The 13,680-nt window shown below is 38.6% G+C and overlaps 2 protein-coding genes across 5 annotated transcripts in view; both read right to left on the reverse strand.

The window, feature by feature from the left end:
- Positions 1 to 8,927, reverse strand: part of LOC135940853 (protein FAM13A) — a 30,462-nt gene extending 21,535 nt beyond the window's left edge. The window contains exons 1-2 of one of the 3 annotated variants that reach the window (XM_065485940.1): positions 8,773 to 8,927; positions 10 to 532 (exon numbers count right to left, since the gene is read on the reverse strand). In XM_065485940.1, coding sequence (XP_065342012.1) covers positions 10 to 45 — 36 coding nt within the window. In that variant the 5' untranslated portion in view covers positions 46 to 532; positions 8,773 to 8,927. Of the gene's footprint in view, positions 1 to 9; positions 533 to 1,030; positions 1,139 to 3,899; positions 3,990 to 8,772 lie in introns of those variants that run through there. The other 2 variants (XM_065485941.1, XM_065485942.1) reach the window with 2 other exon arrangements.
- Positions 8,928 to 10,700: 1,773 nt separating this feature from the next.
- LOC135939886 (akirin-2-like) lies at positions 10,701 to 13,532 on the reverse strand. Of its 2 annotated transcripts, XM_065484491.1 has the most exons (5): positions 13,361 to 13,532; positions 13,129 to 13,307; positions 12,529 to 12,722; positions 12,022 to 12,184; positions 10,701 to 11,966 (listed from the first exon to the last, which is right to left on the reverse strand). In XM_065484491.1, the coding sequence occupies exons 2-5, from the start codon at positions 13,301 to 13,303 to the stop codon at positions 11,956 to 11,958; spliced, it is 543 nt and encodes a 180-aa protein (XP_065340563.1). In that variant the 5' UTR covers positions 13,304 to 13,307; positions 13,361 to 13,532; the 3' UTR covers positions 10,701 to 11,955. The 2 variants fall into 2 exon arrangements, with proteins under 2 accessions (XP_065340563.1, XP_065340562.1); XM_065484490.1 differs by having other exon boundaries at positions 13,129 to 13,531.
- Positions 13,533 to 13,680: the final 148 nt, after the last annotated feature.

A 13,680-nucleotide genomic window follows, 5' to 3' on the forward strand; every position in this document is an offset into this window, starting at 1 on the left:
AATAATTACCACATCTGAGCCACCGCATGACACCGGACGTCTCATGCGTTGATCTTCGTCGATACCACCACCCCGTGGCGAAATACAACAACCCAGTCTTCTCTTAATGATGACAGCGAGCGCAAACTTGCAGATAATAATGCGGACTCCTGCTCGCTTCTCTTACTCACGGGCGGAACGTTCCCAGTTCTGCGTACAGTTCTGATTAGTTTGTAAGGTCAGGCTGGCAATCAGGGGCCGAAGTTCATATCGCGGTCCCTGCACATGATGACTCAGAAGGAAGCAAAGGGGGAAGCAAAGGGAGAACTGGAGGCAACAGCAATGCTACGTGTCGTCCCTGGCGAAGGCGCCAACTACGGCTGCTTCAGGAAGTGCGTTGAGACAAGACGTAATGTTAGCATGAAGACCGGGACGGGCGAGGGTGTGGGAGGGGCTGGTGTGGCTCCGCTCCTTGTATACGGCTGATTCAACCGGTGGTCAGGCACTGTCTGTGCTGGACACCATCAGATTCTGCAGTTCACAATATCAGCAACTGCGAACACGGGAAGCAGAGTATTGTTAAAATTTGATCAAAGAGCAGTGGTTAGAAAAAACACTTTAAAATGGGAAATTCTGCTTTCAATTTCATCTACATAGTTGAAATTGTTTCAAATTTGTACAACTTGGCAATAAAAAAACATTTGAAGTTTTAAATACCCATTATCCTATTCATCAAGTAGCTCTTGATTTGAGCTTAGTTTATATTGTAATTATTGATAATGTTCCATTTTTGCTTTCAATTCAATAATGTGTAGCGTGTAGCTACGAAATTTGTAAATTGTACCTCTTGCAAATACGATTTCTGGCCAATCGCGTGCAGAGTTGATCGAAATTGCTAGAACTAATTTCCCACAAACCGCAACACAAGGCGGTAGCAGACATCCCTTGGCCTTGGCTAGCAGGCACCAATAATTCGCCCAATATTCCGCAAAACAATAATTATTATGCGGGATTACCTCTCTTATATACAAGCTGAATCATTATTATTTACCTAAAACCCATTGATACGCGCGTCCTTGGCTCTGGCAAACAAAGAGCGGCGTGCAGTCTACTCTGCATTTCCCCGCACGTGATGTACTGGCACTTCTGCCTTCAAGCCCGCGTAATGTGCTGAATTGAAAAAATACTGCGCAATAACCAAGCAACCGTTCCCTCTCCCTTTCCGAAATTCAACCCTACACGTAATTATGCGCGCAAGAGAGACTAACAGGAAAGCAACGTGATCTCGCAGATAGTAAGTGCAGGCGCAGAAACCTTGCACTGCGAATTCGCCGTTTTCCCCCTTTACTAGGTACGCCAAACTGTTTGTTTGCCTGCGTGCTGCTGCTGTGTGTTAACAAGGGCTAATGCAAAATGTGAGAGCGCGCAAACATTTTTCTGCACACTCGCTCATCATAGCACGAAGCATTTGAATAACACCTGAGCAAATAAACCTGTGATAAAATTGTTGCGACTCAAATGCTGAGAGAATTTTATGGCTCCTTGCAAAAACTAGGCATTCGCATGGAAAACACGAGCTTTCGACGTCGTAATTTATGCTTGGGCGAAAGACGCGTTTTGGAAATACAATTCGAAAGCGATTTTGGCCAACACGTTTTTGTTAATCACGACATGCGACAGGCGTGTATTGTGAATTACGCTATCGGAAGCAATGGAATAAGCCTAGCCAAAAAAATGAACGTGTTTCGCAAAAATCAACGGAGAAAAAAACGAAAGTAAAATTCATTACTGGGAGGAAACTTGTGAAAATACCTCTTTGAGAGCAATGATCTGTTTTAGCAATGAAACAATTCATTTACAATACACATAACATATGAAGTTGTTTTGATATTAAGAAGCCGCGACTTTGTCAAAGCGCTGAGTTTGCACTGCAAATAAAGTTACTCGCTAATGTGTGACATTCAGACAAAGGACGATAGATAACAAATTTTTTATGCTCACTTGTTTACCTCACATTATGCTCTAACGCAAAAGAAAAGCCTTTTAAGAAGCCCCACAACAAATACAAAACAGTATAATTCAGTTCAAACAATTAATAATGTTGACTTAATGAAGCTCACTCTAACATCAACCTGTTAGCCTTGACTCCGTTGGGTTCGTTTTTTTCGTTTCAAGCCTTGCTCGCTAATTACCGCTGAACCGTGTACTGTTCCTATTCCTTAACCAAATTAAGTTTAAAGTCCAATGAACTAATTAATTTAATTTGCAAGGGCTTTATTGTTAAAATGTTAAAATTAAGAAGAAGTCTTGCATTTATTTGAAAGGCTGGAAAAATCTAGTGCAAACTTAAAGGTAGATAATATGGAATGTATAGAGTTATTGAGTTTTTAAAGACTTTTACAAATTTGCTTAGTTAATCAAACACAACGAAAAACGAACGGGCAAGACGCTGATGAATTAATTGAATAAAAATTGGGTCAGGGTTCGCGCAGATTGAATCGCACTAGTTCTTAGATCTCACTTTTCTCGCATGCGTGCTTGTAACCAAAACTGTTGCTAACCTGACTATTCACGGGATTAATTACAATCATAACTGAGGACAGCTAAAGGTGGCATCTTATGTTTCTTGACATCCGATTTCATTCTTCGTTTAACTCAAATGGTATTAAAAGGTTTCCACTTTAGTACTTGGCTTTACTATTGTATGGATTTAAATGCTGTCCATGCATCGACGGAGTAAATCGCAGGTGTGCGTGCTCAGCAAATCGCAAACTACGCCGTGACTTTGGCAAGCTTGCCCTATCCCAAGTGGTAAGATCCCCGGAGGCCTACAGCGTCTCTCCGTTTTTCATGACGCCGAATTCATCTGCCTGATTACCTTTGGCCTCTAATACGAATTTTCGCCAAAGTATGATGTCTCCGGCGGCACGCAGCGTCGGTCTGCCTATCAGATTTCAAAGGGTTTCATATAATAGGGTTTCGCTATTGTGCGTGCTGAGAGTATCACGTTTAAGGGACGTGTGTGTCAATATCATCTATTGTTGCATTTTTAGTAGAAACGCAAACTGTGAAAAACTCTAAGAAACCTTTTATAGTCTAAATGGAAATAGAAAGAAACCCTACACGCTCATGCAATCCTAAACGAATAAGATAACCAAGAGAGCAGCAGATAATAAATCCACTCATTGTCAGCTAATTCAATGAACGTTAATCTCGCTCTGAGCTCTGAGTATGCAGCAAGTAAACAAATTGATAATCTTAAAAGTTATTGTGATCATGATTGATTAAGAATTGGTGCGACGTGTCTATTTATGGCAGATAATATTTATTTAGTTTCTAGCTATTATAGATGGCACATATCGCGTTGTCATAATTATATTTTCTCTGGCAGCAATGTAAGATTTCAACAGTCATTCTAATTGTATTTCAAACGCAAATTTAATATTTTGATATCCATCTTTACATACAGTAATGTTCATGAAGTAATTAAATATTTGGATTCTTCAATGAACCATTACATGAAATATTTAGCCGCAAATATTCAAGCAAGAATGTCCCAGATATTGCGAAATTTTCGTGGGGCTAGCCGCAAAATGTTCGTCCGCGGCAGGAAGATAAAAATTCATTCCGTTGGAGCTTGAGAGAAGATAAAACCTCGGAACAGAGCATTTGACACAGTTTTGCGTCGTATATCTAACATTTATCACTCCCGAGGGAGGAGGGTCCAAGCGCAGCGCGTCGGTGGTGTACGTGCGAAAATAAACGCACCCCCGCACTGCATTCGAAACGCCCAACCTCCGCGATCCCAATGTGTCGTACGACAATTGAACCCTATTGAAATTGACGAGTGGCAAGAAATTGATTGAAATTTGAGAATACAACGGGCAGGAGCGGCCGGCCGCCAAAATCTCGCTCCTTACCTATCCCACGGACGGAGGCAGCGCTTTACAGCGACATTCCTACCAACGAACCGGAGTGGGCAGAGAATAAAACTGCGCCTTACCTTCAACCCTGCTCGCGCGACTGTGGCAATGGCTTCGACCTAGACGGGGTTGAGGATTCGCTGCCGGAGGATCAATAGAGGCGACGGGGTGTTGGGCGTGCGCACCTCGCCCCCGTCGAGCCCTCAGTCGGTCGCATGCTTCTGTTTACTCCGTTCGCCTCGCTCGCTCGCCGAAAATATGGGCCATAGACACACCCTAATCTCGACCAACATGCGTGTCCAGCCGGCACCCCTTGCATGCACTTTGCGCTCATTTTAATTACCAAGTAGTAGAACGTGACCGTGACCGACGTCCTGTACCCACATTTTTCCCCTTTCAAATTTTCTGTGAGCCAGGAATAAACATCACGGAGGCTTTAACATTTAGATGGGATTTAGGAACTGTTTAAAAGTTAATTGGATCCTTTCTTTGTGGCTAGCTTTAACGGTTTATAGATACAAACTTAAAAACTATCAGAATTTAGGTGGTTTCTAAAATTGATTCGATTACTAAAATGTTTTTTCATTGAGTCCAACCAGCCATATTTTTTAATAGTTTTTCGCATATCACACAGAAAGAATTTATTTTCTGATTGACGATTTGACAAGTCAGAAAAAACCAATATCAGAAATCTCTGTCAGTCCATCTGTAACATTTCGCAACAACCAACAACCGATTGGCATGCCGTATTGCCATCTTGTTTGCTTTCTGGAGTATTTTTAGATCGGCTCTCGTGCATATTCATACGCTGGGCAGGCAACATTAGTTCTCGACAGAGATAATTTTATCTTCACTAGACACGGCTTCCGCTCACGCACCCTTCCGCGATGGGCACCACAAGGGAAATCCTCGCCGACTATTAATATGCGACTCGGTGGAAATACGCAGCAGACTACGATAATGTCATCATCTTTGGAACGTGAATGGAAAGTTGCGTGTTCCCAGAGCGGTGGCTTTGCGTATTTCATTACGTTCCGTATTTCGTCAATTTGCTAAACCTGTCATTGTTATGACATTGCTACTTGTAGACGCCAACAAAGAGCGAGTGTGCGATCGATTCCAAGAAAACACGTCAAGAGGAAGACGGAGCCTTCAAATTTAACGTTTCCCTGTTTATGCGTATGACGCGAGCAATTTTCTTTCGCTAACGTATATGAATGCAATTTTAGGCATCGACCGTGAAGTGAGTAAATGATGCACGAGGCGAGCCAGTAAGAGGCCGATACACAAAGAGCTGCAAAATCGATGTGTTGTCTCTCTTTCCAGCGCTCCGTTCTCTCTCGAGAGAGCTGGCTGACCCAAAATGATGTTTGTTCAGATCGAGTCACTGACCCAGAGCTGCATGCTTCTGAATCCCCACCGATTTCCCGGGCTACTCGAGCTGCACTTGTGCGAAATCACTCACCGTAATTGCATTTGACTTGCGTCATCAGATGATAAAAAGAACGTGCGATGATGAGGATACACTTCAATTGACAATCAATTTTCTCGTCTCGTGTCACTCCGAGATCATCAACTGCGACGTTCAAAATGATTAGATCGCTTTGATATTCACAAATTGGAAATAAAACACTAACAGGAAAAGAGGTTATTATTTGTTATAAGTTCGCATTTTGATGTATTATCTATGGAACAGAAGTGTTAAAACTCCTGCAATCGAACATGGAAGCTGAATGGAAAAAACTGAAATTGGAAAAAAATGAAGATTTGTCATGATATGCATCTGCTGATATGATAAAGCCCATATTATAATTTAGTGACGCAGAAGTGCCCTGCCAATTGATACATTTTAAACTCTGTTGCTGCCTTCTTAAATAGGATTTTAGTGTGCATTGAAAACAACGCTAGCAGGGTTGCAAAAAAACCACATTAAAAAATGCAATGCGCAATGCTAAAATGCGTTTTTTTCAATTTTTACCAGTTTCATGCAAGTAATTTTTGGCACCTCAGTTTCCAATAATTTTCTAATTATAAGCTCATGATCTCGACTTGAAAAATTGTCAGAGACAAATTTTTGGAGATATTGAGGCAGGAAATGTCAATTTAAAAGAAAAAGTCTGCACGGTGAAGGAAATTTTGACCACTTTGACCGCAAATTTTAGATTTTCACAGGAGAAATATGGAATAAGTTCATTTCTTGCTTTACTTGCGCAAGAAATTAGTAAAAATGAGTGTAAAAACCGTTAAAAATCAGTGGTGAAAAAGCCGGGTAGTAAGCAACTGCAACATTGCTCACTAGAGTTTAAGAAATAATCCGACATAAAATTCAATAAATCAAAAAGCAACATACCCATTTTGATTAAATGATTGCCCTAATTTCTGACGATGTTGGAAGCTTTTCGTGCTATGGAAACAAAACCAAAGCAAAAGGTGGCAGGCAAGGCCAAAAGCTTTCAGGTCGCCACCCTGCAAGACGCTTGATTCGTCATTCAATCCTTTCGAGACGGCAAATCGCGCGGTTCAACAACCTGGCGCGCAGTGAAAGTAGGAATGTGTCTTAATAACATACGCATTCGACCCACATCGCCAAGGACCACGGCTTGCTAGCCGCCCGATCGTAAATTGGCATTCATGAATGAAGAGGTGCATAGCAGTCAAGTTACCTAAGCTAACTTTGGCGTTTCGAGTGCAGCCGCGCTGAGGTCAACGAACCCGCGGTCGCGGCGCCGCTCAATTTCTCTCCAATCGGGACACGGCCGTTTTTAGTCCTGCATCAACAAACTATCAGATCTATCGCAAGAAACTACTATGCTTCTTTGACTCCCTGCACTTAGGAGCAGGCTCCCAGCAAGAAAGATGCAATGTTTGCGGACAAGGTGACGCCTACTTCCCGCGTTGAAGCCGCTGGTTGAACAATAATGCACCTTTATGCACTATCCTCCACATCATGGTTGGGAAGAAACCGCGTAGAAAAATTGATTCAACCAGCTTTACATATTTGTTAATATAAGTTATATAATTTGTAAGTTAATATTTAAGTTGCCCTGCTGATCTGCAATAAAAATAATTTCTGAATCTAATATTGTGAGTGAATTAATGAATAATTATGCTGCCCTAGGATTTGTCGTGCTAGTTAAAGACCGAAATAGATTTACAGAAAATATTTAACCCCTTTAATCAACCCTTCAAAATGACAATTTGGTTTGAAGAATTACAGATGATTCAGATGAATTACTTTTTGTTAAGTGTCAGCAAAGAGTAAAAATGTGGAAATTTTAATTACGAACAGGCCATTATTAATAGCTCTTAAAAAGAAACTAACTACAAGCGTAGATTTCAGATTTTATACCAACTCGACAAGTGTATTAAGGTTTTGTTTAAGATTTACCCAAAATCCCGTTTTTATTAATAACTTCACTATTGAGATTACGTAATCAATTGTATATATATCTGCTTGTTAAGGAATGGACCTTGTCAGAATAGTCAATCAAGTTATTCAACCAATATTACGAACTTTTTAACCACGATTTTGCAGGAAGGTTTGTGGTCTTGTTGAATTGATTAAAAGAGGATACGTGTGTCAAGGGGTCAGAAATGAAAGAGGCGATTCGATGGTTAAGTAATTTTATACATGGTGTGTGAATTATTATGGATACAAAATAAATTAAGGCAACCATCAAAATATTGACTATTAATAGAAGATAGAGATTAAGACATTTCTCATTGACATTTTTGTTTGCTTCTATCAGTCACACATCCGCAGTCTCAATTCAAAACATACATTAATTTATTGCTTAAGCCTCGGTCTGATCAACACGTCAAAATCAAAACTTAATTTTTACCCCTCAAATTTATGGCACTAAAATGATAAATTTATCAAAACAAGTTAAATATTTAGTATACAACTAAAATGATACTAGAGGTGTCAAAGTGCTGAACGCACTAGTGTGTGTCTATAATGAAATAAGAAAGGGTCGGCCGTTTAGATCAAACGGGACGCGAGCTATACATTCCAATTTAAAGAGATGTGCACACAATAGAGTGTCATTTTTCTGCTAAGGAGAGCGAGATGGGCCATGCAAAGACCCCATGACAGAATATTTTCATCGGGTAATAAATGTAGAGATGTTGAAATTCGGCCAAAATTTTCATGAAATCCCTCTTTAGTGACGTGTGAACAACTAATTAAAAAAATGTTGCGCAATAACACTACTGACGACCAAAAACTCGCAAGACGAGAAGTAAATTTCACGTCAGCAGTGTACACTCCCTTTATTATGGATTCTAAGTAATAATTAATTTAAACGGCCCTGAATAAATTATACTAGAACCTAGAAGGTCATTCGCTAAACATGCAGTTAAGGAAAATGAATGAAAGGAGAGTATGCGGTATTTTATCATCCAGCGTCCTTTAAATTCCTCCTGCAACTGCTGCAAATATTTCCTTTAGTATTTTGACCTCGTCGCATCTATAATTCGTAAAGAAATACACTTGAGGTTGCGCCAGATAATATGCAAATCAGCAAAATTTAACCACGTCGTCTCCAGTTATTTTAGTCCCGGACGAGAAACGGATACCAATTTTGGATGAATGTTCTAGAAGAAAAGTCTGGTAACTTTAGCCGGTCTTAATCCATTATGAATCAGCGGTTGAGTAAAAGAGGGTAAAAGAGCAATGTCAGCAGACAGCGAATAATAATGGTGAGACTCGGCATCGGCAAAATTCCGCCATAGAAAGTTGGTTCTGCATGCGAGACCAAAACCGCACACAGGCGTTTGCTAAAGGTAAAAGTTCCTGCCGAGGCGCGGAAATAGACGCAAGGATTATGCACACAATTAAACGCAATCGAACAAGACGTGAGAGTCTCACCTGCTAAAGGTTGACGGCGGGCGGAGAAAAGTGGCAAATGACATCAAAGCGACATGACAGGCTTTCTTCCTTACGACCTCGAATCAGTGTGGTTCTCAGCGGTGCTGACCAGCCTCCTTTTTTGCAATGAAATTCACAACAAAAATCACTGTAAACGAAATGCTACGAGTTGACGGAGCTCGATCTCAAGCAGCAGGGAGCCAGCGCAATCTGTTGAGCAGTCAGAAAACGAAACATGTCCAGAATCTGAAGTGAATAAATATAATAATTGTTATTTTATATTTTCATGTCTCTTCATCTTCGTTGCAAATGTAAAAAGCAGTATAAAAATATACACGTTTGTTTCCGTCAAGAAATTGGTTTTATTTTTAATAAAACCATTATATGCGATTATATGTAATGTACTATCTAAGGGATGCACTATTTCTACACTGCTTCTTTCCGCGCTACTCGCACGGCTCAAATTATTCTCCATAAGAAATTAATTACTAATAACACAATTTATATAATGCAGATGTGTTCTGACGATGCTTTGTGGCGAGCTTCAACTCCTTTTCAAATTAACAAAATATAAAAGAGTAATAAAATTGAAACCTTTTTCGCAAACTCTTATAGGTAAATTGGCAACAAAAAATACTATCGATCGTCCTATAATTTTCTAAAATCCACGCGTGCCATGTGTGTCATGCGCCTCGTTTTAGGAAAAAAAGGGAAAAGAAAATAGGCGCATAATATACTATAATTATGATAATTATTCTCAGGACGATATTATACTGTCCAGTCCAGTCTATGTGCCCATGCAGTCAGGATGTTTCGGCATTTTTTACGTTAACATTTTTTTCTTTTTCATCTCCACTGTAGTTTTGAAGGTTTTTAATTTTGAATGTTATTTTTTTATTTATATTACATATATACTTCCTATTTTTGTATTCTTATAGAAAATTACAGTTACCGCCGGGTAACACATCTCGCCAGTTCTTAAGAGAATCCAATAAAAATGTATGGGTGGCAAAATCTGTAAGTCGACTGCGAAAAGTGTATTTTTTCCACGAAATATAAATCATCCCATCAACATAATTCTAGCTTCTTCATGCTTTACAAACAACTTAAGAGGTTTGGGAGCGAAATAAATGGATGTATAGATCTTTAATATTTATTCAAAATATTTACAGATCAAATCTGATCGATTCCCAATTGTTATAATTTTTTCACTTGATATAACAATAGAATTCTCAAATGTCTTCTCAATAAATGATTTAACCATTATGTAATATCTTTGGTTTGTTGCTGCTGCTGTGCACTTTCAACACATACATGCTTTTAAGCTAAATAAACAAAATTCATAACGAAATAAAATGCTAACAATTGAATTGATAAATCGTAAAATAAATAAACATAATTTAAATATCGGCCTTTATGAAACAATCTCAAATAACAGGAAAATGACATTCTATATATGTATGACAAATTTGTAAAATACTGTATAAAAAATATTAGCATCTTTAGACATAATGTTTCTTAACTTTTACACTATTGGTTGTTAATGTTAATTATAGATTCAAAGTGAGAAAAAGAAAATATTTAATTATATTGTTCAACTCGTTCATTGCACTGGACTGGTAACGTTTTCAAACGTCTCATAGTTAATTGCATAGTTATATCAAACAAAATCGTAAACGGAGAACATATTATGTTGTGATGAATTCGACGAGCGCCGCGAATTTCAACATGCCCACAACTTCATTAGTAATGAGGAACCATTATTTGAAATCGCAAAAAATCCTTTATGTATTTCAACTTATGAAGCAATCCTCTGATCTTTTCTTCCTTGCAGTGTTGATTATATCGATTATATCTTGATGTTTGGTCGTTTAAAAGTTATTTTTATGCTATTTTGTGTTGAGTTTCCTAAATTAAAGCAAATACGGTTGAGGCGTAAGTGCATATTGTTTATTTGCAAATGAAAACACATTTCCATACAAATTCTTTTTTTAAGCAAAAATTTACAAAAGTTATCGCAACCTTACATTAAGCTAATCCTATAGTGTGCCACAAGAGGTATCTTTAATTTAAACAAAATTATTGATCAACACTCTTGCTTTTTGCACAAGAATGAATTAGATACAAAGAAAGGACAAGGAAGGCAGACTCATTTATTTAATTTGACGCTGTATCGCCAATTTTTTAATAAACAAATTTCGTGACAACAGATGGCACTAAATCACAATGCACCTTCCTCAAAAATAAATCTTCAGCCACTCGCATCTCTCACTTTGGGTCTTAGAAGAATAGTGGAGATCAGGATGCGACAAGGTAACAGCATCTTGGTTCTGACTTCTGACCAATGGAGCAAGCAAAAATATTTGGCTCCAAGATCAGGATAGCAGCTATGTCATTTCCTGATCTCAACTCATCACTAAGGGTCACACTCGTTCACTTCACAGTCTGAAGCTCTTGTTATCCTCAACCTTACTATTTTGATTTCTGTAAGGTATCGCACACGCGAACTCCACATACATAGAATTAAGGCAGTCAAATTAGGTGCACATATCATCTGACAAAATTCATGCTTTTGAGACTACACACAAAATTAAAGGTGCTACAAGGAAACCCTACTAAATTAAATAGTTTACCCCTTCAATCGTTAACAAATGATGGTTTAGCAATCTCCTTTTAAGTGTGATTAACAACTCAAACCCACTTTGAAGAAAACAGAAAAAAGGATAAGTTAACCCGGTTTTAAGATACATTTATACAGCATGATTAGATTTAATTTAGAATTTGATCACTTGGCACTATTTGTGAGAATCTTGTTATATTATATACAGATATTGCAAACAATGCTTTATATCGAATCTACTCTCACTACACAAAAACAAAAAATGTGGAATGGAAACACTGTCAAGTTATTTTTTAGCAGCAATACACTGCAATGGATTCAAAATTGTTGAATGCGCGCAAAAAGCCAATCAGCATGGGTGAAATAAATAAAAGTATAAAAATCAGACTTTCAGCAACAAACAAAATCCCTTCTTTTAGTAGTATACAGACGCTCTAGACCTTGTCATTTTACTTGCTAAGGCTGGTTTCTCGACTGCCAGTAAGCAGTTAGATTTGACTTTTCTAGTGTACAAATGCATCCATAGCACTGGAGAGTAGTTTGTCTGTTGTCGTTATGCTGAATTACGATAGGTCTGGAAGGAAACAAGCAACTTGAAATAATGCACAGTTGTAATAGTAGCGACTTACAGCTTGGAGGTTCAGTTTGGGGTTTGTAGCGATGCAGCTGATCAGTCGTGAATTTCACAAACTGCTCATACTGGTCAGCCAGTTTTGAGTGCAGAATACGCTCATACTCCTCTCTCAGCTCAACTTCTCGCTCTTTCAGGATCTGCTCACAAATCATCTCAACCTGTAAGAAAACGCAGAAATCAGACCTTAACACAACATGCAGAAACAAAAATCACCATAATACAAGAGTATTTTTTCTCTGGTTTTAAGGTAAAATCGTCTAGAGACAATGGTTAACCAAAAAATTGCAATGCAATAAATCCAACAATTGAATCTAAATCCACAAGTAAAAAGTGAATAATGATGTCTATATAATCGTTAACTTAACAAAGCTTGTTGAAAGATTTTCCACAGCTAACAAAACCATTCCCCCCCCCCCCCCCCAAATGAGCTAAGGGAATAATATTTAAAATCCATCAGTAAAGATATAAAAAGAGGGGCGCAAACAAATTTGATATTCCGTACCTGTTTGAGGGTATACAGGGGGCGATCCCATTCTTGGGTTGTGAGAAGTCTGGAGACTCTACTGGTGTTGTCAGGTGACTCTGGACCACTGTCTTGAGAGGAGGAGGAGTCTTTGGAAGAGTCTTCTTCTAACTTTAGTTTGTTGAGCCTTTGCAAACGTCTAATTTCATTGCTCAAGTCAGCAGCGATGCGATCTAGAATATAAAATTTGGACAGCATGTCTGTAATAGTTTATCATCATCTCTAATATGTATGCTCATTTATAAACGGTGATCTCAAGGAATCAACAGAATGAGATTGTGACTGAATAATGTTTAAATACGTGATTTGCAATGGGTACATACTTAATACATTTCAAAACACGACGCGCAATAGCAAAAAATTAAATGAGGCGAACAAAATAATATGTAGTATCATACATGCATGTATGAAATAGATACAATTTTCAATTCCAAATTTAAAAAAACGTGATTAATGTATATTGTAAAGAAAAAAAGCGATTCCATAAATTGCTATCTGTACAACAGGAGCTATGAGGTGCGTCATTTTCGATACCTTCGTTCTTAGATTGAATTATGAGGAAATTTGATCCTAATTTACCAGTTCTGATGGAAGCGTTCTGCTCGAAAATGGATGGTTTCTCTTCGACGTTGGTCGTTGAAGTTGATGGCTTTGGAGACACACATTGAAGAGGCGAGCACCTTCTTCTTTTGGTTTGTCTTCCGTTGTGAACTGGATCAAAATCCAGAGATCTCTTCAGCGTAGCGCAAGCCATTATTCTTAGCAGTTTTCAAGTCAAAATTAGGCAGAGAACAAGTAATTCAGAGGTTACAATGCCAGGGAATCAAAATATTAAATGTAGGAGAGTCGGAGTAACGTATTAAGAGAAGAATATCTTGAGAACTGAGCCCGATGATCACAGATTTCGGTTTAAATTTCCGTCGCTCAGCAGTCTACACAAACACAAATGGAGACACCATGAACCATCAGTTCGGTTTCCTTAAAGTTCTTAACGTAACGACCGTTGCGTTGCAAAGAACTTCAAACCAAAGTGATAGAGAGCAGCACAAACGCTAAACTAACCAATCAGAGGCCAGAATCCACTTGCAGGATGTCTGATTCGTCCACTACACAATCTACTTGCACTCCACA

Source organism: Cloeon dipterum, chromosome 3 (assembly GCF_949628265.1).
Source record: "Cloeon dipterum chromosome 3, ieCloDipt1.1, whole genome shotgun sequence".
NCBI classification, from domain to species: Eukaryota; Metazoa; Arthropoda; class Insecta; order Ephemeroptera; family Baetidae; genus Cloeon; species Cloeon dipterum.